The sequence below is a fragment of the Aythya marila genome, assembly GCF_965140915.1.
Source record: "Aythya marila genome assembly, chromosome: 2".
Lineage (NCBI taxonomy): Eukaryota > Metazoa > Chordata > Aves > Anseriformes > Anatidae > Aythya > Aythya marila.
Window position 1 is genome coordinate 24,272,126 of NC_139043.1, and position 22,976 is coordinate 24,295,101.

Below are 22,976 nucleotides of genomic sequence, written 5' to 3' on the forward strand. Positions count from 1 at the left end.
AATGATGGCCTCCAGTCCTGTTACCTCTCTTTTCAGGGCAGTCAGCATCAAGGTGACTCCACTCCTTTTCCACTCCCAGGTCCCCCTCAACCTGCCGCTTTCATCTGCAGTACTGGCAGAAAAAACAGAGGGATTGCTCCCCATATTTATCACCTCAGTGTCAGTCCAGATTTGTTTATTTATTTTTCAATTCAGAATAACTAATGACTATATTTCCTTTCTGAAGGTGCAGCCCAAACTGCAGCTTCATTATCGCCCACTTTCATGAACCCACTAAAGCTTTAGCTCTTGCTGGTTGGAGCCATCCCCTCCCAGCTTCCAGCTCATGCCTTCCCCTTCCCCTCTGCTGGCACCAGCCCCCTGCACTAGCCCAGAGCTGGAGAAGGGAACTGGTGCAGCAGGAAGGGCACTAGGTTTAGTGTAAAGCCTTAATCCGGGGCAGTGCACTGCTCTGCTTCTTCGAGTCACCCGGCAGTGCTGCAGCACGCAGCAGGGGTTGGGATTGTGGGAGTGGGATGAAATGTGGGACCATCAGGGACTTTAAAACAATTGTGATTCACAACCCTCCAAAGCTTTCTGGGCAGGAAAAATAGGCCTAAGGAAAAAGAATTGTGTGTGCTAGCTTTAGGTTAAATTCCCTTTGCTAACACAGACTTCCTACCTGACTTTGAACAGGCCATTTTCATCTCTTTCTGCCTTAGATTTCCCTCTCCAAAATGAAGACAGAGCAGTGCTTTTATCTTTCAGAACAAATACGTTAGAGATTTTGAGGTGACGATGTGTCTGGGTGCTTTGGGAGCAGGGGCACAGGAAGACTTGACAGATCTGCAAATATTTTTAAACTGCTTTTTTCTCAAGCTTCCCTTTTTTAATTGCATTAATTGAATACAGCATCTGTACTGCACAATTTGTACTGCACAGTTACTTTTCAATCGTTTGTACCATAGCATTATTCTCTTCATCTGAACCTAGGCCTGATCTGAGGAGATCAGTTCAAGCTCATCAGACCTGACTTTGTCATCTTTTTTTTCCAACAGAGCTAATGGATGGTTTAGTTTGTGACCAGAACCATCACTTACAGGACTTCAGACTAATAAACTTGCTTTAATACAGAGCAGATGGAATGGTTGTTTGGACCATGACCATTTTTCCAGAAATGGATGATAATACTATATAAATACTGTCATTGTGTTCCTCTTCCTAGTCTAAAAAGCCCTGCTCAGAGAGTAATATTTGAAATGTTTATCTCTAGAAAAAATATACTTGGCATAGCCATAACAAGTGGTAGAATATCCTTTTTGCCTCAGAATTTGAGATTAGAGTGTCTATATTTATAGCTAAATGAGGATACCACTAGAAATAAATATTTATTGAGGTGGTGATTTTATTACAAGGGCGGATCATCATTCAGAAAGAAGAAGTCAGTCTTGTATTTACAAAACTCAAATGAGAGATTACAGACTAGTTATTCTGGGATATATCAGTCCAGCTCTGGTGAGTTGACTTTAAAGGGCCAATTACCAGAAAGCATGGGCACCAGCACCTTTTAAGTATAAGGTCCCTGAAAGGTCCCTTGACCTCTTTTTAAAACTATGTGCCTCCATTTTCTCTCTGGCTTTACCGTACACTTTTTTTCCCTGACCTTGGAAACACGCTTTGTTTCTCTGTGTTTAAGTTCCTGCATTTAGAAAATGGGGATTAAGAACACCGATGAGAAGCTGCTCCAAGTTTATTGATATCTGCAGCTTAATGAACTCTAATGGGCAGCACTGTACAAAAGCAAAGATTTATTTACATATTACTAAAACAATTCATTTTTTAGCCCACAACAATGTTGTCCTGCACATCTTCAATGAGTGCGTACTTGTCCATTTGAAGAAACAACCGATTTAACTAAATGGTTTTTGAAAGAGATCTAGAGAAATTGGTGCAACCCCATCATGGAGATAAATTTGCATCAGCCTGAGTGCTTCATATTGATTAAGCTTATGTCAGCAAGGAATCAACTTGCTAATTCCATGAAAGGCACTTTTAAACTGAAATAAGAGTGTCTACACAGGGGGTTAGTTTAATATTGGCACTTTTTTTCCGAAACAGACAAGCCTTTAAGCTCCATATCCCTAGTGCTGAGCATTTCAAAAGGAAAAAAAAAAAAAAAAAAAAAAAAAAAAAAGTGGCAAAGTAGACATGGCAAAACAATTAGGTTTAAGAAACATCCTTTCCTTGGCATTCTGAGTGCTGCATTGTCTCAGAATTAGGCTTGCTTAGATTTGAAGCATCTTTAAATCTGCTGCTATGTCACACTTCATGTGGGAACACACGTTTTTAATGGCAGAAATAATACTGGCTGGCATATCCCAGAGACAGGGGTTCAAGGCTGTGGTCTCACAGCAGCCTATGGAACTTTTACTGCAAATCAACTGTGAAATGTTTTTATCATGCAACTTGGAAGCCACCGATGCATCATGTGTAAGAAGAAATGAAATGGTGCTTCCAAAACCCATTTAGCAAACCCTGTTGCTTGTTGTGGCAGTGGTATAGATAAAGTTCAGGATAACCTGCTGCCAGTCTTTCTCCTCCAAAAGGAAGATCTCGACTTCCAACTCTAAACTGCAGTTACATATGTATTTGGAAGGATGTACATGCAGGCACAGTGCATCCTATTACAGACCTTTAAGCAAACATTATATTAACATATTTTAATCAGAATCTGCACATTTTAAAAGACAAGATGTATCCAAGAAGAAGCTATACAATCACAAAAACATATAAATAGAAATATAAAATATCAATGGCTTTGCAGAAATACTATGTCTTTGTCTATCTAGAGAAAATGGCAGAGCAACAGAAAACATCTGAAAGACTCACATCAGTAAAGTGCTTCTTGAATTTTAATAAATGCAAAAATAATTGAGGATAACACATGAGTCATGATGTAGAAAATCCTTCTTTTCCCTCCCCCACTTTCCGTCCAGTGCTCTTATTCTTATGTACATCATTCCTCATGAGTGTCCAGACTTGAAGAACAAACAAGAATTCCTCATCTGCCTCACTTTCCCAGTAGAGTATGTAAGGATGGACTTTCCCTTGCAGTGCTGTTACTGGAATACCCCCCCAAAAAAAGTGGTATTCCAGTAACAATACCAGTGGGAAAAAGGTGTTTTCCTCTGAAAATACAGAGGTGCAGAAGCAGACCAGAATCTTCTGGATGTTAGAGAGTAATACAGCCAGCAGTTGCCCTAGCTGAGGGCAACTTGGATCCAAGTCTGAGGCATGGAACAAAAAACTTGATTCAGATCCTGCATTCAGCCAGAGGGGAACACAACGCTTGGGACACTGAGATGACGTGGCTTGTCCTGTTAGCCTACCATGCTGGGAACTATGTGATAGTTTTCTTAATGCTAGCAGTGCAGTATGAAAGTTCCTAAAATTACATTAATCGTTCCTGCAAATAGCAAATGTGTGGGTTTCCACAGGCAAATCCAAATCCACTAAAAAAATGTACAATTAGGTTGTTCACTATGGAAAACAGAGTTACCATGAAATCTAGAAGAGTCCAGATGCACATTGATGTGCAATGGCTTAATGTTCTGATAGAGGCACTGGAGGATGAGAGGCTTGAATGCTTTGCGTTTGGACTGTATGTTGTGATTGCACATGGGGGCTGTACAGAATGACCACCCGTGACAAGAGAGTTAGACCTCATCATCCTTTAGGTAACATTCACTGCCATGAACTGTGAGACTTTCTGAAGTGTTTCTTTTTCTCCTCCTTGAACACCATGGAATCAGGCTAAGGATGGTTTATATGGGGCCCATGTGTGATATCCTAAATACTCCTGGAGGTGCTGGCGTGTCAAGCAGTGGCTGTGCAGCCAGGATCAGATGAAATTCTAACTGGAAAAGCCAGCTGCAGAACTGGGGGAAGGCCTAGAAAACTGCTCTTCTCTATCCTGAGGAAAATTCCTTTCACAAAACCAGCCCAAAGTTTCTGAAAAGAATTCACTTCAAAATACAGCTGACTCCTCTTATATGGAGAAAAATGTATTCAGGGGAGAATAAATGCTTACAAGCAGATCCTAGTGGCTCGGACTTTTCAATCTTTCTGGGCAGTTTGCCTCTGTTTACACTGGTTAAATATTTAAAACTATCTTTCCAAAGTAAAGCAAAAGCCCAAAAGATTTCTTTTAAACTGAAAGTTGAGATTCTCTTCTAGTCCGTACCAAGCCACATTCCATGGATAAAGGCAGAGGCAGGCTGTGAATTACTCCCGGCTCTGACCTCATCCTGCTCATTCTCTCAGTAACATTCATGGAAAATGCATGCACACCTAAAAGACAAAGAAGAAAATCTTTCCTCTGCTCTATCCCCCGACCTCACACACAAACCTTTTACATTTGTGTATCTTGAAATACTAATTCAGAAAATATGGTCTTAAGTTCATTCGCATCGGTGTAAATAGGGAGTAATTTCATTAAAAGAATGGTACTTAAAGCATGGCAAAAGCAGTGTGGAAAAGTAGTTAAAACTGATCATGTAATTCCTCCTTGCATCCCAGCCTTTTAAAGCTCTTCTCACTGCCCCAGCGTCGATGAAAGCAGCAGGTCCACTCTTGGGAGTAAGGATTGCAGGCTCAGGCCCTTAAATCAGCATCTCTGTGTGCAAGGAACAAGGGAGAGACTGTGCTGTTCTCAGACGCTGTACGCAACTGTAGGAGAATTCACCTAAGAAAGAGAAACGACAAGAGAGTAAAAATATTCGCATTTGCTCTGAACAAAACGAGCTGTGCTCTGCAATTGCCCTTTTAAGAGCTCTGACTTTGTCTCGTTCTCCGGAAAACTTCTTGCAGCAGCAGAGAGCAGCCCCTGAGCCTCTCGCCCAGACGCAGAACATGTCAGGAAAGGCAGGCAACATGCGGCTTTAATTTGCAAGGGATCATCTACATTTCTTCTGAACAGAAAAGAAAACAAAATCAAATCTCCACATACTCAATCTATCTTGAATAAACAGTGTTAAGGAAAAAATGCTGTGGGTATTGGGAGGAAGAGACTCTTTGTAGACCGCTCTGACTGTGCCTAGCGTTTCTCCTTGTGCCTCTTTAGAGCACACAAAATCACTGTTACGGGGGTCTGATTTACACAAGTGCTAGTCAGAGATTGCTCTTTATTCCTAGCCCATGCTAGTTTGGGTTACAATAGGTGTCACACAGCAGGAGTAAATTACCACCGACTTTAGTGCTAGAGCTGCATTTCCACTCTCTTTCTCCCATTCCACAACCCCCAAGTACAAATACAGTACAATTTTTACCTAAATTGACAATCACAAACTAACACAGCCAATTAATAAAAGGCACATATAGAGGCATCTGGGAGAAATCTGAGGATAAGATGACCTGGGCCAGCTGCTGGTAAGAGAATTACTTTATATCTTGTCAAATGCCTGTTAATAACCACTGCCTCTGCACTGCAAAGACTTTCTGGGCACTTGGCTGTAGAGCCAAGAGATGCTTCGCTGCAGTAAGTACTCTGGCAGCACCATCACCTAGGGCTCGTGTTCAGCTCCTACCGATTTTCTCTGCCAGTTACTGCATGTGTTTGTTATTTCTGTCAGCACGGGCATGTTTCCAAGAGCCTCCTAGATGTTCCAAGAAACAGTCAATGTTCAAGGTAGGCTTTTAAATTTTCAGGATTTTATTCTTCTGGCAAGACTAAATCTATGAGATGCTATGGCTCATGGCCTTGGGGAAGATGGCTATGTCATTGGCATGTTGCAAAGTGAAATATATCTTACTATGCAACTGTAAAAGCTGCTTGGGAGTCTTGCCTAGATAATTTTTCTCCAGAATTTTGGTCTGTAGATCTCTGTGTCAACTTTGAGGATCACACAACTTAGTTTACAGAGTCTGTATTACCTGGATTAAGGATTTTATCATCAGAAATATAAGGTAGCTTTAATATGGCAATGGAAGGAGGAACCCTGTTTTATGTTACAATTCCAGGTGTATGACACTGTAATTACCTGTCCTTCATTTCACTGCATTTACATTGTTCATACTGATTCTCCAGCAAGCATCCCTGTCTGTGCACAGTGAGGGCTTGATGTGATATGTGTTGCCAGCACTGAGGAGAGAGATGCTGTAATGAGACGTACCTGAAACTGTGGAACTGTACTGTTTCACTTGGAATCCCCTAGGTCACTCTGAGAGGTTTCATGAATGTGAATCAAAAAAATCTTAACTGTTTTTATCAGGCAAGATTCATGCTCAGCATCAAACAAAAATCATTCAACATTTAACTTGCCACATCATACTAGGATGACCACACTTCTAAGCCCTCATTTGAAATTCAAATCATCAACTTAAAAGGTAGTTAGCTGAGTATATCTTTTGCTTTTATTTAGTGGACAAACATACATTTATGTAATCATCTGTCTTTAGACTTCATTCATTTGGGTGGCCACTAACCTTACCACACATACAGTCTGTGGTTGTATTGCATTTCTGGCTGTATGTAGCATAGGTCTGTGATATAAAGCTGAACAATTTCCTCTAGAAAAATAAGTTTTCTTTAAATGCTGTGGAAACTTTTACTCTATCCTATTTCTGCCAATCACTTAGAGGAAAACAAGAAAATAGTGTAACTACTTTTTTCTTCATTTCTTCCCATAATTAAATTAATAATTTGACAGCTTCATGGTTCTTTCTGTTTTTCCCCAAATATTTATGTTTTCATTCCCCTCCTTATAACAAGTAAAAAAGCACAAAAAAGCACCCTGCTGACAGCAGCATAGTGACGATGCAACTGGGATAGAACCAATGCAAGATGGAGACCATAAGCACCTACAATAGGCAGAAAGCAAAATTCCAGTGTTTTATCATCCTAGTTCTGAAGCCTAGTCACACAGAGGGTTGAGGACGAAATCTGGTACTCCTCCATCCTGCCAAGCTCCTAATTTCCTCTGGTGGCAACTCTAATTAACAATAGGACTTTGTTTTGAAGTAAAAAAGCTTAAATTCATTTTAAGGTATGACTTTAATGTCTAAGTTTTCACTTCTTTTATCATGGAACTTCCATGGCAAAGGGGAAGAGTGCCTGGCCTTCAACAAAGACTCAATACGCCTGCGTAAAAACATGATGACTGTTGTTCTGAACCAAGCAAAGGTAGCATCCAGTCCTGTTTCCTCTCTCTAAGTCACTCCTGGTGAATACCTACTTCAAGAACACTTCAGGAACAAGACATACACAGTGATATTCTCCTGTGGATGTGATGTGCAGGACTGGAGTAGTAGGTAATAATACAGAAGGAGCAGTATCTTGGCTTTTGCTATAAGCTTTTCTTCAGGTTACAAATGCAAGCTGCAGCTTTCAGTTAAGAATGACTGCTTAAGATTTACTAATTTCAGGTAAGATTTCCTAAAGGTATTAAGCCAGCTTGCAAAGGAAGAAGGTGGTATCTGCAGAATAGAGAGGCTGTTAATCATACAGGTGGGTGGGAGGAAGAATGGCACTTATAAGCTAAGCAAAAAGGAGAGACAATTACCTGATGGCCTGTTGTTTGAGAGAGAGAAGTGGGTGATGGTAGCAGGAGCAGAATGTTTTTGTTTTGTGGGAAACTTTCACTCACTGACAGCATGATGATGCACAGGACAAAGTACATTACATTCCTGGAACTACAAAGGGAATATCAGAGGATGCTGATGGGTTGGTGGCAGGGGGTATTTGTTGCAGTAGTAGCAGATAGGCATCAACATGTTTTCTGTTTCTTGCTCAGACAGGGTTTAAATGGACCTGCTGTTTTGGGCCACAGAGAATAATGTTCCTAATTATGAGTTTTGTGTTTTGGGGTGCTTGAAATGTAGGACAAGTGCTTCTGGGAAGATTCTTTCCACACAGGAAATCTTCTGTTAGGTGAAAAATCATTAAACAGTTAAAACCATCAAGTCCTAGGAACTTAACAGCTCTCAGTCCTTGTTCTTCTCCCCCCCCCCCCCCCCCCCCCAACATCCCATCTGTTCCAGCTTCTACTTCTCCTTTCTAAGCTGGTCTCCCTTATATATCCATATCTGAGCTCTAGGCAGTTGTTCCCAAGTTGTATTTAGTGTTGTAGCTACTTCTTCAAAACAGCAAAAATGGTTTATAAACCCCCAAATTTGTCTATTTTCCCTTCCATACAAATCTTGTCCCGTCTGCACTGATCCTATTACTGGAATACACTTCTGGCTTGTTGCACACACTAACTTAGTGACTTTTCAGTGTATTTTTTCCCTGTGTTTGAGAACTGAGCATTTCATAAATATTTCAAATGCAGACCCCTGTAGAGAGAATTTAAGCCAACTGAGGATGGACTTGCATGTCTTAACTGCCTTTCCTGGATTCTGTGATGCATCCCCAGGTGTGGAAACCACATGTGGAAATCCACAGAGTCTTCCTGACACTGGCTGGAAATTCACGCTTATGTTCTCTGTGAAAGAGTGTGCATACTATCCGTTCATTTCCAAAGATTCAGTGTTCAATTATTTTAGAATGAATAGGAAAACAATACTATCATTTAGGGCTGAATATAAATTAGGTTTTGTGCTAGGATGGCGTTGGTAATTTTAATTACTGAGGCAGACGTGAGGAGGAAAATCTCTAGATTAAAACAGTAAATATGTTACATGAGGAATCAAACCTTTTTCAGCAGGAGATGGAAAAAGACAGCATTTGTACTCATCACTTTTGAACTACAGTCCTCAGAGAAGAGAGCTCTTGACAGAACTCAATGAACCTCAGTAAATGAGGACATCAGCAATCAACATATTTAAGGCTGGGCAATTTCTAAACATGATCCTGCTCCGGCAGTCGTTACACAGCACAGATCTTGCTCTTAATTAGTTTGAATGTGGGACAGCACTGCTGGGAGAAAGAAAGTGGCCTAAATAGCAGGCCCAAATTTTATCTGCAGCTATCCAAGAAATACGGATGTCTTTTATTAACCCTTGCCACCTGTGACAGCTAGAAGTACACGCTAGGCTTGTCTTATTCCTAATGGATTTTTGCAGCCCATTAGCCCATAAAGCGAAGAGGCTGGTAGCATGCCACAGAGAACCAAGACAGCTGGCCAGGGAAGTTTCATGCCTGGTTCTGCTCTGAAAGGCAGCATTAAGAGTCAGACAAATACGAGGACATTCACGTCCATGACACAGAGGCTGGGTTACTGCGTGTTTAGAAAACGTGCGAGGATCCTCCTCACCTCCAGGAGCACAGTTTATCATTCTTCTTGAATTCCAGCGAGCCCAGTAAACCCCCCGCTCAGCCTCCACCATTTTTCCAGGCTGCGCACTTTGGGAGAACCAACAGAACGGCCATCCTGCACCAGCAGACGCGCCTTCGACACGCCGAAAAGAACTGGCCATTGTTGGCAATTACTGTGTGCCCATTCACTTGGCAAGACCCCCCTTTCTCAGGACACAGCGAGCACTTTAAAAAAACCTGCCGGGAGGTACTTCAAGTCACGCAGCATTCACCTTAAATTAAGCTCAAAAAGCTGCGCGTTGGGCAGATGGGGGAAGAGGGGCCGGGAGCCCCATTTTTGTGGTAGTTTTGTGTTTTAGGCTAGAAATGTAGAGGCTCTAGGAGGGACACGTAGGTGAAATACTGACAATAACTGAGCAGCGAGATCCGCACGATGTCTCTGGAGGGAGGGAAGGAGGGAGGGAGGTGGGTTTTGGCCGCCTCACACCACCAGCTGCGTGTTTCTGAGGCGGCTCAGCTCTCACACGGCCCAAGTTGCTGCAACCACCGCATCCCCTCGGTGCAAGCCCCGCACCGACCCCGTTACCGCTCCCCGCTGCTGCCTCCCCTCCCACCCCTCCGCCGCCCCCTGCCCCTTCGGGATCACCGGCCGGGCCGGGAGCAGCAGGGCGGCCGTCCCGGGGGGCGATGCCCGGCCTCCGGCCACAACTTGTCCCCCCTCTCCCTCCCCATCCCCGTCCCCTCTCCCCTCCCTGCGGCTCCGCGGCGGGGGGCGCGCTGAGGGGAGCGCGCGGCGGCCGCTTTGTGAGGGGCTTCGCCCGCCCTTTGTGCCGCCCGCCCGCGCTCCCCGGGACACCCCCCCCGGTCCTCCCCCAGCCCCTCCGAGCTCGTCTCCCCCACTGCGGGGGCTCAAAGCGGCCCGGCCCCCCCCGGGCCCCGTCCCGCCCCGTCCCGCCCCGCCGCCTTTGTGCGCGGCGCGGGGCAGCCCCGCGGCCGCCTTGCGCCCGCCCCCGGGCGCGGCGCTGGAGCCGGTCCCTCGCGCAGGAAACTTCGGCGTCGGTTTCAAGGCCCCTCCCCGGCGGGGCAGGCAGACTGCGGGGCGCCTGGAAACCGGTCGGAGGGCGCGCGGGCTCGGGGGGCCGGCACAAATGGTCGGGCGGCGGCGGCGGCGGCGCTAGGAGGCGGTGGCGGCGGGAGGGAGGCACGGAGGGAGGGAGGGAGGGAGGGAGAGAGAGAGGGCGGCGGGCGCTGCCTGCCGGGGCGGGCGGCAGCAGCAGCAGCAGCGGCAACAGGAGCAGCAGGAGCAGCAGCAGCAGAGCGAGTGGCGGCCGGGGCTGCCCCGTCCCTGCCCGCCGCTCCCTTCATGAGCCGCAGCTCGGGGCCCGGAGGAGCGGCGCGGCGGCGGCGGCGGAGGGAGCCCGGCAGCGACTGAGCATGGCCGAGCGGCGCGGGCCGGCGGCCGGCGGCGAAGTTGGCGGCGGCCGGTGCCGGTGCCGGTGCCGGTGGCTGCTGCCGGTGCCGCTGCCGCTGCTGCTGCTGTGGGCGGCGGCGCTGCCGGCCGGGGGGCAGCCGCCCGCGCCGCAGTACAACGGCGAGCGGGGCATCTCCATCCCGGACCACGGGTACTGCCAGCCCATCTCCATCCCGCTGTGCACCGACATCGCCTACAACCAGACCATCATGCCCAACCTGCTGGGCCACACCAACCAGGAGGACGCGGGGCTGGAGGTGCACCAGTTCTACCCGCTGGTCAAGGTGCAGTGCTCGGCCGAGCTCAAGTTCTTCCTCTGCTCCATGTACGCGCCCGTCTGCACCGTGCTGGAGCAGGCCCTGCCGCCCTGCCGCTCCCTCTGCGAGCGCGCCCGCCAGGGCTGCGAGGCCCTCATGAACAAGTTCGGCTTCCAGTGGCCCGACACGCTGCGCTGCGAGAAGTTCCCGGTGCACGGGGCCGGCGAGCTGTGCGTGGGGCAGAACGCCTCCGAGCGAGGCACCCCCACGCCCGCCTTGCACCCCGAGAGCTGGACCAGCAACCCCCAGCGTGGGGGCGCCGGCGGCGGGGCTGGGGGCTCGGGGTCCAGCGAGCCCCGCGGGCGCTTCTCCTGCCCGCGGGCGCTGAAGGTGCCCTCCTACCTGAACTACCGCTTCCTGGGCGAGAAGGACTGCGGGGCGCCCTGCGAGCCCGGCCGCCTCTACGGGCTCATGTACTTCGGGCCCGAGGAGCTGCGCTTCTCCCGCACCTGGATCGGCATCTGGTCCGTGCTCTGCTGCGCCTCCACCCTCTTCACCGTGCTCACCTACCTGGTGGACATGAAGCGGTTCAGCTACCCTGAGCGGCCCATCATCTTCCTCTCGGGCTGCTACACGGCCGTGGCCGTGGCCTACATCGCCGGCTTCCTGCTGGAGGAGAGGGTGGTCTGCAACGAGCGCTTCGCCGAGGACGGCTCCCGGACCGTGGCGCAGGGCACGAAGCGGGAGGGCTGCACCATCCTCTTCATGATGCTCTACTTCTTCGGCATGGCCAGCTCCATCTGGTGGGTCATCCTCTCCCTCACCTGGTTCCTGGCCGCCGGCATGAAGTGGGGCCACGAGGCCATCGAGGCCAACTCCCAGTACTTCCACCTGGCCGCCTGGGCAGTGCCAGCCATCAAGACCATCACTATCCTGGCCCTGGGGCAGGTAGACGGGGATGTCCTCAGCGGCGTCTGCTTTGTGGGCATCAACAACGTGGACGCGCTGCGGGGCTTCGTGCTGGCCCCCCTATTTGTCTACCTGTTCATCGGCACCTCCTTTCTGCTGGCCGGCTTTGTGTCCCTCTTCAGGATCCGGACCATCATGAAGCACGATGGCACCAAGACAGAAAAGCTGGAGAAGCTCATGGTGAGGATAGGCATCTTCAGCGTCCTCTACACGGTGCCGGCCACCATCGTCATTGCCTGCTATTTTTACGAGCAAGCTTTTAGGGAACAGTGGGAAAGGAGCTGGGTCACGCAGAGCTGTAAGAGCTATGCCATCCCCTGTCCTAATAACCACAGCAGCCATCACCCACCCATGAGCCCTGACTTCACCGTCTTCATGATCAAGTATCTCATGACCTTAATCGTGGGCATCACCTCGGGCTTCTGGATCTGGTCGGGGAAAACGCTGAACTCCTGGAGGAAGTTCTACACCAGGCTCACCAACAGCAAGCAGGGCGAGACCACCGTCTGAGACCCCCGGCCGGGGGGCCGGGCGGGCGGAGGACCCGGGCTCTGCCCGCAGAGCGCCTGCCGTGCCCCGGTACCGGCCGCATGCTCGCGCTTATCCAGCCCCAGCAAACTTCAAACTTTGCGGACTGCTTGTCGTCCTGCAGGCAACGGGGAGCAGAGGAAAAAGTCAGGTGGGAAACTCCTGCGCTTGGGACAGACTTGTTTTTTTTTTTTTTCTTCCTCTCTCCTCTCTCTCACTGTCTCCTGTAGGAACTGAACGTACTGTAAGGTTGGGGGAGAGGGATGTAAATAGCCTCTGTAAGATTTTGTAAGTATATTTGTATTTAAATTACAAAAAGTCTCACTTTTTTAATTATTTAGGACATTTTTAACCCGTTTGCAGATTTTGCTTCCTCGCCCTCCCCTTTTTTTAAAGAGAGAAAAAAAAAAAAAGGCATTGGATTTTTATTTTGTAGGGCAGGATGGGGAAAAAATTACCGGCAAAAGAAACCAAAACAACCCCCTTTCTTCTCCCCCCCACAGGTTTTGTAATGGCTTTGCTTGGAGTTTCAGTTGCATGAGCAGCAGGGCCTGGACTGAGGCGGCTGTGACTGCCTAGGGCGCCTCCCGACACGGGCTGGGTGCTGCTCCCAGCCTGCCAGAGGTATGTGGAGGTGGAGGTGGGGTTGGGGAGGAGCGCCGCTTCCTGACGGCCTCCCTGCCCCACGGTGGGGACAGGGCAGCCAGGACAGTCACCCGGCCACGCCGTGGGGACATGGCCACGCTGTGGGACCGCGCTTCGCCATGCCTCGGCCAGCCCCAGTAAAGCCAAGCCCTGCACGCCCGAGTCAGGCCCTTCTTTTGGAGGGGGGAAAAACAATGGCCTGCCCTGCTCAAAGGTGTGTCCGGCCTTTTTCTGGATGGAGAGCATCGCTGCAGTGCCCTGTAGAATGGGGGCTGGCTGCTGGCTGCCCTTTCTCGTTTTTTTTTTTAATTTATTTAAATGCACCACATAGTTGAAAAAGAGTTGGCAGGTTTTGTTTGGCTTTGGCCAGGAGTTGAGGTTGAATACCGTCTGCACCTGTAGCATGTTGGATGGCTTCAGAGGTGAACGGGGACGTAGATATACCAAACTTCCTTTTTTTTTAAAAAAAAATTTATTTTTTTTTTTTTAAACCCACCTAATGAATTTTCCAGTCATCAAACTGAGAGGTGTCCGCTCTGGGTTCTCCCGTAGAAATGAGATTATTGGTCTTGTCTGTCACAAGGTGCATAGTTCTTGGAGGAAAAAGATAGAGCCTGACTGTGAATCTGAACCCGGGAGTCAGTTGCAGCTCCTGCTGTCATCACAGGGCAGCTTGTGCATGTTCACATTCTTCTGGTAACAAAAATGTTGAGGGAGAACTACCTGGAACGCCTTGCTGCCCTGCTGGTGTTTACTGAGGTTAGCAGAGGGTTCAGTGCAAACAGGATCAGGAAATATGAGCTCAGTAAAGAGAGCTTCATCAGAATAAAATGCAGCATTCAGATTTTTTTTTTTTTTAATTAAATCCATAAGCTGGCTCTTCATTTTGGAAGCATTTGAGCCATTGCCATTCTTCTGAATTTTAATTCATTGACATTTAATTCATTACACATTATGAGGGTGTGATGATTTTTTTCAGTAGTAAAAACAAAGGAAGGGAAAACAGAAAACCAGAATGTCTAAGTACTCTGGTGGGATGTTAGTCCTTAAAGAGCCTCTGCTGTCTTTTTTTTTTTTTTTTTTTTTTTTTGAGTTCAGTAATAACATCACATACTACAGAGATTTGGTATCATGTGTGCAGTATATCTACTGCCTTGTATTCTCCTGGGTGTGTGGGATTGTACTTCTTGTTACAAAAGAAAAAGAAAGGTTAAAAATGAAATGTAACTTTCAACAGATGCATTTGAATATTTAGTCCTCTGTATGAAAACCAGCAGAATGCTTCTCTCCTGATTGTATTGTTTTAAACTTTTTATATTACAAATGCCTGTATTTAGGTTCATAAACATTATCTATGGCTACCATACCCTGAAATGCAAAATTATTTGAATTTGGTATGCATTTATTTCTGTTCATTATCACAAGATCATCTATATTTATAGAGGAATAGAAATTTATATATATTAAATACCATATTTTTAATTTCTCTGAAATAAATGGAGGTTTTGTACAAAACTATCTTGTCCTTTTACGTATTCCTCTGACTAACTCAAATGCTGTGTGAAAGCAGTGTGTATACTACAAGATGTGTGGGATTCCTTTTTTCTTTTCTTATGTTGAGTTCACAGTAACAAGCTGGAATTCAGTGTAGGAATTCATTGTGCATTTTGGTTTTTATCTCTGGGCTGGTCTAGATTAATCCTTCAAAAGAAGTAATGTAAACTGTTCAAGATCTCTGACAGGGTATGGTTGGTGGTGTGAAATCCAAGAAGAGATCTGCTATATGGCCGGAGAAGAAAGAAGCTCACCAGTTGTTTTTTTTCTTGTTGTTGTTAAAGAAAAGGGTCCGCTAAACTTAGCCTTTCTTCTCCCTTTGCTGCTAAAATAATAAAAAAAGATTTTCTCACTGCTCAAAAATGACACTCAGATTATGTTGCAATATTGTCAGAATATTTTAATGAGTAAAATAGTTTTGTTTTCCTGAATTTGAACTGTTTGGTAAATCCAGAGTTAAATGATATGTTCATGGAAGGATTTCAGCTTTGTGAAAACTAAACACATTCTTAAATGTTTCAGTGCAATGCAATGCTTTTTTTTTTTGCCTTTTTTTTTTTTTTTTTGTAAATATTCATTGTTCCAAGTGCCATTCTGGAAGCATGGTTTTCTGAGGAAAGACTGGCTAATTATGACACTTGATTTCTGATTTCAAGTGTTACAAGATGATACAGCATTTCAATCTGTAGAGCTAGAGAAAGATGTAAATGACTTTTGGCACGTTTACTTTTTTCAAATTGTGATGCATAAACAGCTGTAGAGAAGTAAGGGAAGCTTAAAAAAAAAATTCTGCTCCAATGATGTGAGACAAGAGGATGGAATTTTTTTCATTATTTTTTTAATTTGTTTTACATAAACGTAGTTCCTGCTTTCCCTGTTTTCCACATTTTTTACAAGTTTTTTTTTTTTTTTTCCTTCTTCAATATTTTAGCATTTAAATTTGTACTGGTCAGCATGCAGCTAATAACCTGAACTACAAGCCATTCAGTTTCATTTGCAATGGAATTCTTTTTGGTCAATGTATAATTACATTTAAGCCATTCTGACTGATCTGTCTTCTTGCAGCTGAATGTATGTGATTTCTTTATGCATGGGAGGACACATTAAATTGTAATAGAGACTTTGCATTTGTGGTAGGTATGGGAGGACCAATTTAAAAAAAAAATACTTTTGAAAGATCAGTAATGGAATTATAGTTTATTTATGAAGTAAAATGTTGCTAATATTTGCAGTTCATGGTTTGCAACAAATATGGGCCCTCTTCAAAGCTTGGGAATTTTTCCGTAGATTGCAGAGCTGAATTCAGTGCTAAGTTTTGGTTATTTTGATAAATACACTAGAGAGCACAGTATAATCATTTAAATGGCTTGACTCATATAGCAGGAAAGCCTCGCTTTTTGTTTGCTAATTTTTATGAACTTTCACAATGCTGTAATTTGCAAAGCTCACAGTCATTACTGAATGCAGTGGTGCCATCTGTGAGACTTCACTACTTTCTTACGCTTCTCTTTTTCAACACATTATTTTAGCCTTTTTACTAATATGGTACAGAGGTGTCCTTTGCATGGGCATGTTGCAGCGATCTCTGATGCTTTACCTCTCTCTAAAACCAAATCTATCCACTGCTCTGGGGAATTTAGATAGGATTTTTTACAACACCATCTGTATAACTGATGTACCTTGTTTTCCTGAGATAGTATCACTGTCTGAAAAGAAGCAGTGTTGCCCAGTTCTCCTCTTGTCCCTGATGAGCTGGATAATGTAAGAACAAAAACTGTAGTATAGCAAAGTTTCTTGGTTTAGAAGTACTTGTTAAGGCATTCCTTAGTCAACAACTTTGCTGTCCCTCACAGGATATATTAATAGCCTGAAATGAGGAGGCAGTGGGAATTACCGAGTTACTCTATCCATTCCACCGAAGAGAGCTATAGCCTGGAGAACTGGGGATGCTGATTTACTGTTCATCCTTCAGTAACACTAATGCTCTTTAATGTAGTGGCAAATTTGTGGTATTGGAATGAAATTATATGCTGTTTCCATAACAAATCCTATTGGGAAGAGGAAGGATTTCTGGTTAGTTCATTTTGTAATGCCCCAAATTTCTAGTCCATGCATGTATTTTTCATAATGTTGCTTCTTCCTTCCTCCCTGCCAACTGAATGGAAAGGCTGCAGTCTGCAGGGCCTAAATTCTGCCCCATGAATGGTGCCCACCTTTCTGCTGCCATCTCAGTAATTCTTGTTGGGTACAAGTGAAATTACAGGTGGTGCTGAGGATTTCTTTCATTCAAATGGATGGTAGTTGCATTTTTTGTATTCAAAGGTATGGAAAGAGGCTTCTGTAAATGCATAGGATGAGTATTTTTGAAAATGGGCTACAGGCTAATACCTCATCTGTCTTTTGTCCCTCCCAGTCACAAGAGACAATTTCCAAACCAACCTGATGATCCTTTTGAAATGTGTGCACTCAGCAGCCAAACAGGGAAATCTGTCATGGTTTTGGTGTGACATGGGTACCTTACAATTATTGATAGTACTTTTGCAAAAAAAAAAGTTTGCATTTGTGTATCAACTTGCCCATCCCAGTCCTTCATGGCATCAGAAAGCTTCAGCTGAAGCAGAATTTCTCATGACAGCTGAATAGGTGATACGAGGTTAAATTGCTTACCTGTAAAAATAAGGAAACTGAGGTAAGGCTCCATTTTCATCACAAATTGACCCTCTAGTGCTCAAACACTGGAATTGCAGCGCATTTAATAGAAGTTTGCAGTGATAGCACCACAGGAGTATGTGGCAATGCTGTGTAAAATCAACCCTAAATATAAACACCTCCTTCTCCCCACCCTACTTTCTGTTATTTTTTTATTAATTATTGTTTGCATTTGCCGAACCAGAGCGCCGTTGTTCTGCATATTATGCAAATGTAGAACAAATAGATAATATAGATTCCGAATGCGAAAGTTGATTCAAAATCTAAGTCCTTCTGCTGCATGATTCCATTACTGAGGGTCATTCTCTGGTCCAGAGCTGTGGGAATTTCACACATAGCTGACTTGCTGTAGTCTACAGGTTGAGTTGGAAGGCTTAGGCAATGATTCACATTCATATGGAGAGAGGGAATATTGCTTTTCTTGATTTAGATTGAGCCCCTTGCCTGTGTGTTTACCACACAGAAATGTCACCAGGGAAAGGCTTTGTTCTGAAGTTCCTGATCAGTTTTGAAATAGTAGTACCATAATTTTAAAAATAGGTTAGAGTGGGTTTAGTAAGTAAGGCTTGGTGGTTTAGGCTTAGGCGTTGCTTTGCACAGTTCAGTTTTTAGAAGTCCCCAAACACTTTAAGATGTGAAATAACTGTGTAAGGACAAACTAAGCACGCAAGGATTGGATCCTGAACACATCACAAGCATTTGAGACCCCATATTGATTTGAGAGTAGCCCAACAGCTCTATTAAAGCAGACTAGATAATATTATGTCCTGTAAGAAAGAAGAAAGGCTTAATTGCATTTACGTAGTCATTTGAGGTCAGTAATAACTCCTTATATGAACACTGAATGGAGATGCAAATACTGTTTCTGTCATGAGAGGGATTTCAGTGAATTAGCAAAATAGTCCCTAATAAGCAATATATGCATGTGCAACAACTTGCAGATAAGAGCAATACCACTTTGACAGTTTAGTTGTAGAAAACACTTACAAAAATTTAAATATTTTAAGAAAACATCCTGATTTTGTAGGCCTTGACAACTGTGTTTCAGATCTCAACTTGTGTTTAGTCTAAACTTCCAGTGTAACCACATCAGAGAGTCTTCCATGCATGAGGTCTTGCCCTTGTTTGCATTCAAATCAGCAGCATTAAGTTGCTTATCTTGAGGTTGAATAAATAAACTCTAGTCTTCTAGTCAGACAACGCTTAATGAAGACCCGTGTTCAGTCATCAATGTCATGTGAAATGCTGCAGTTGGGAGACCCCACAAGCCTTGCCTTCTCCCCATATCCCAAGGCTTTGTAGCCATACTCGTAATACGGGATGTGACGTGACTGCACATAAGTGGGATGTTCATGGTTAACTGTTAAACTACAATGCAAACTTGTGTTGGGAGGGTTGCATCAGCCACCATGGTGTGCTTCTGATGGACTAGCTTAGAAATAACTTTTTCAAAAATACACAAAAGAGATGGACTCTTATCTGCAATTAACTGACTTTGGGATAGTTCCATTATCAATGGTCTGCAACATCTATTAAGATGATGTTGGCTAGCATGTAAGGCTGCCACAGTTCAGTAGTGCATCGCATCAAATTAAATTGTTTGTGTTACATCACCAGAATCCCTTTGGGTGAAGGGAAACAGTATTTTAGTCTATGTCTAATAGAACTTTGCTAATATTAGCTACTTAATGCAGCTCAATTTTAAACAGTCATTTGTCATGGGACATTTTGATGACAAAGATTACAAGAAAAATAAAAGTGGCCCTGTATCCCTGAGGTGGGATGTCTTTATGCTGTTTTGTTGCATACTTGTCTGTATAATTCAGATCTTTTATGACAGTTTTACATTCTGTGACTCAGTGTTGGTCACATTGCTGTATTTGAGACTGACAATATGACTCATCAGTGCCGCGTGACTTGTCATGTTGCCTTCTTCATATTAATTACTATTGCGTTCTCACTGGTAACTTGTTTGACATCCACTACCATGCTTAGAGTACTACAGAAATGAGGGATAGCCTGGTAGCCACAGGAGTTGGCAGTCTGTTTTAGAAAGACAAGAGCATGTCAGATCTCCCCGGTAGCTTGCTCACCATTGATATAATGCCTGCTGCTCCATCTTGGGCACTTAGGCACCCTCCTTCCCTCAGAGGTGACATTTGTTTCTTCTGTGAACTCCACGGGTGTCCTACTGGCAAAAGCACTAACGAGGGCATGCTGAATTGGCCCGTTTCCTTGGCTAACCAGGTTCCATGTTGGCTCTCGTTTTGTTTTTCCCCCACCTACCTGGGGTGGAGGCTAACTGGCTGCCCTCAATCCCTGCAGTTGACAGAGGAAGTTCCCGGCAGTACACTCCATTGCAACATCCCTAGCTGGCCTTCTGTGGCTCCTCTTCTGCTGCTTGCTCACCCATGCCATCCCTGAAGACTCCACTGGAAGTTGTATTGCCCTGACCACTGCCAGAACACAGCTCATTCAGTTACCAGTTTATTCCCGAGGACTGACCAGTGCAGCATTCATCACAAAGTCATTGTTGGCCAGAGAAGTAACTTGCTCTGGAGTTGTTCAACAGTTTCTTTATTCACAACATTTTACTCTGAAGTACAAGCACAAATACTATCTGAAAGGAGCTGATCTTGAGTTAATACAGGAAGCGTAGTGTGAGCAAATAAGGATTTTCCACTTGCTCAAATTCAAATATGACTGCATTATGATAAATTGGCTCTGTATAAAATTGAGAAGAAAAGGGTGCAATCACACCTTCATGATTGCCTTCAGGAAAATGAGTGTTTCATTTATAGCCTACTCCTGTACAAATGCATGTAAAGAGGAAATAAAAAGGAAAAAGAAGAAAAAAAAAATAAAACAACCTCCAGGTGGGCTTCTCAAAATATTTACATAACTGAAAAAAATTGCAGAAGAAACAGCTCATCACAAAGTCAGATTTTACTGTGACTCTTGTTAACTTTTCAGTACTTCTTTGTCTGTAATGGTAAAAGCTTCACTTTTATTTTCTGTGAACACAGAGGGGAATTAGTCACTTCTTAGCATGTAGCCCTCAGTTAAAAGTCAAAAAGCTTATTTATTTATTTCTTAATTAAAAAATAATAACCTAGTAATTCAGAGAGAAGTGAAAGAAAATTTTGGAACGTGCTCAAGGGGTTAGTATTTTACAGGATTGGGTACTTCAGTGTTAGTGAAATTATTAAAAACAAATGGTGTGCAGTCACAAAGGTAAGGATATGGGATCTGTCCCATGCCAGTCACAAGGTGCAACTGGCATTGCTGTAACATGGTGGCTGAGCATTGTCTTTGCTTCCTGATGTAAAGGCAAAGTTTAGTAGCTCCTGAGGGGTGAAGCTTGAGTCCTAAGCCCAAATGTGACAATGGTTACATCAGCTGGTAGACCTGTCACCCTGGGTATCGTGCTGGGGCTCCTGTCCCACGGTGCTGAGGATAGAGAGAGAAGCAGAGATGGGGGTCTGGGAAGGGAGGAGGCCGCAGCGCGTGGGTGAGGATAGGTAAAGGAAGCAGCATGAGGAGGAGGAGGGATCGCTGGTGGGGTTACAACAGGAGACGGTCATCTGAACAGGCCAGGTTTGGGATGAATTGGAAACTGCAGGATTGGTGCCTCCCCTGCCAAAGGTAGCTGCAAGCCACCATAACTCATATGTTGGAAAGGAACGGCTCATCAGAGCTTGCAGAAACCATGGGGAGCTCCCCCAGCAACATGTCCCAGAGCCAGCAGAACAGCTTTTGCCTGGGTGTTTCTGAATCATGGCAAGACAAAATCCTCCTGATTGCTTCACGCCAAGCAGCCTCTCCGGTGCCCAGCCTCCCCCTCAGCCTGGCCCTGGGGCGCTGGGCAGGCCTGGGGCCAGGGCAGGGGTGGGCCACAGGGCTGCGGCCGTGGTGGGTCAGGGAGCTCCTTCTGGATGGCAACCACAGGCTTTCCTTTGGCTTTCCCTGGATCCTGTTTTCCACTCCGAGATTAAAAATCTCCCCTCAGGGGAGAGTGAAAAGGAAATTGTGTGGTAGGCTTTGCTGTGTTTCCAGCTGACTTTTTCCATAGAAGTGGGCAATTGGGCCCAGCGTTTCTTAAGATGCCTTTACAGTAAGGGTAAATCCTGATCCTGCAGAAGGCAATAGCAAGTCTCCCGTTGGCCTCGGTAGGGCCATAATTTCTTCTTGGGTTCAAGATGCATTCGGAATTACTTTGAGATCCTGGGGACTGAAAAACGTAAAGGCACAAATAAAAATTTCTCATTCAGAAGCTGTTCACAGTGCTTAGCTCAGTTCATCAGGTTTAAAAATATTTTCGATGTTTTTCTGATCTTGTTTATTAAGAGTATATCGGTACTATCCAGGGGCAGATATTTTCTAAGGATCTTTGACTCTTCAGTACCTCTCTCCTCCGTTTTGTCAAAAAAAAAAAAAAAAGGAGAACAAGATTAGTTTCTCAAAAACGATCAGTTGCAAAATGCTTGTTTTGATTTTGGGGTCTTTTAAAAGAAGTTGTCATCCCTACTTGAAATGGAGCTACTTTCACTTCCATGCATACTGCTAACATGAATGTCTAGAAGGTATTTCTACCATCATTTGTTTTTCCAATTCTTTGTAAAAGTTCCATTTTATATTTTCTCAGAACTGTTTTTTTTTTCTTGCAGCAGTTCTGGAAATAGCTTTTCTTCACAGGCAGTAAGGGGATGTGTACCATCCATGGAGGCAGTCTGGAGAGCAGGCACAGGCAAACTGCAAAACAACATAACTTGTGGAATTAACACTTCACGTTGACACCCATTAAAAATATTCAGCGATTGACTCAGCCTGCCTATGCTGCACAAATAACATGCTTGGCTCTGAGTGATTTGAGATCTTATCTGCTCTCAGTGCATGTTCAGTGTGGAGGGCCTGATCCTGTTCTTATTAACTTCCAAAGGAGTTTTGCTTTTCACTTCAAAGAGAATTACATCAGCAGCATTTGCAGTGAAGCACATGCAGTTCCTGTATCTCTTCCCTTTTTTCTTTTCTTTTCTTTTTTTTTTTTTTTAAAAAAGTTATATTCTAAACTACAGCAAAACAACAACAACAACAAAAGAGGCTAGAAAGCAGCAAAATATTTTTTTTTTTTTCTGTTGAAGAGGGTTCTTGTATGAAGGCTCTGTTTATTTGGAGTTCTTAAGTGCAAACTGAAAGTAGAAACCAGCAAGAGCAGAGATTATCAAGTGTTTGGTTATATATAGAGAGACCAGAGCCCCCTCCATTCCCATTGTCCCTGTGTAGGGAGCCTTGCACAGTCTACAGTATCCTTTGCACTTCACACACCTACTGGCAAAGGCCTCACAACCTGCTGGAACCTGGAGCTGAGCAGTTACCTTCTGTCTCTGTTAAAACATCCACACAAACAACAGTGCCTGCAGTGGTCACTGCAAACAGCTCTCTAAACCCTGGGGAAGTCAGCAGCATTCCTTTTGTGTTTTCTCTGTGCATAGCTTTTGAAAGGGAGGAGGCACGTATGGAGGAGGGATGGGATGGAGCAACCATTGGGGATTTTGTTTGTTTTTCTGTTTCTTCCAGGCTGTCAGATTAAACAGCAGAATGAATTCACTGG

The 22,976-nt window shown here is 44.8% G+C and overlaps 1 protein-coding gene across 1 annotated transcript; it reads left to right on the plus strand.

The window, feature by feature from the left end:
- The first annotated feature begins 10,516 nt into the window (after positions 1–10,516).
- On the plus strand, positions 10,517–15,004 carry FZD1 (frizzled class receptor 1). The gene is made up of 2 exons (XM_082753965.1): positions 10,517–12,608; positions 12,961–15,004. Exon 1 carries the CDS (start codon positions 10,667–10,669, stop codon positions 12,437–12,439), a length of 1,773 nt encoding a protein of 590 aa, XP_082610091.1. The 5' UTR covers positions 10,517–10,666; the 3' UTR covers positions 12,440–12,608; positions 12,961–15,004.
- The last annotated feature ends 7,972 nt before the right edge of the window (positions 15,005–22,976 follow it).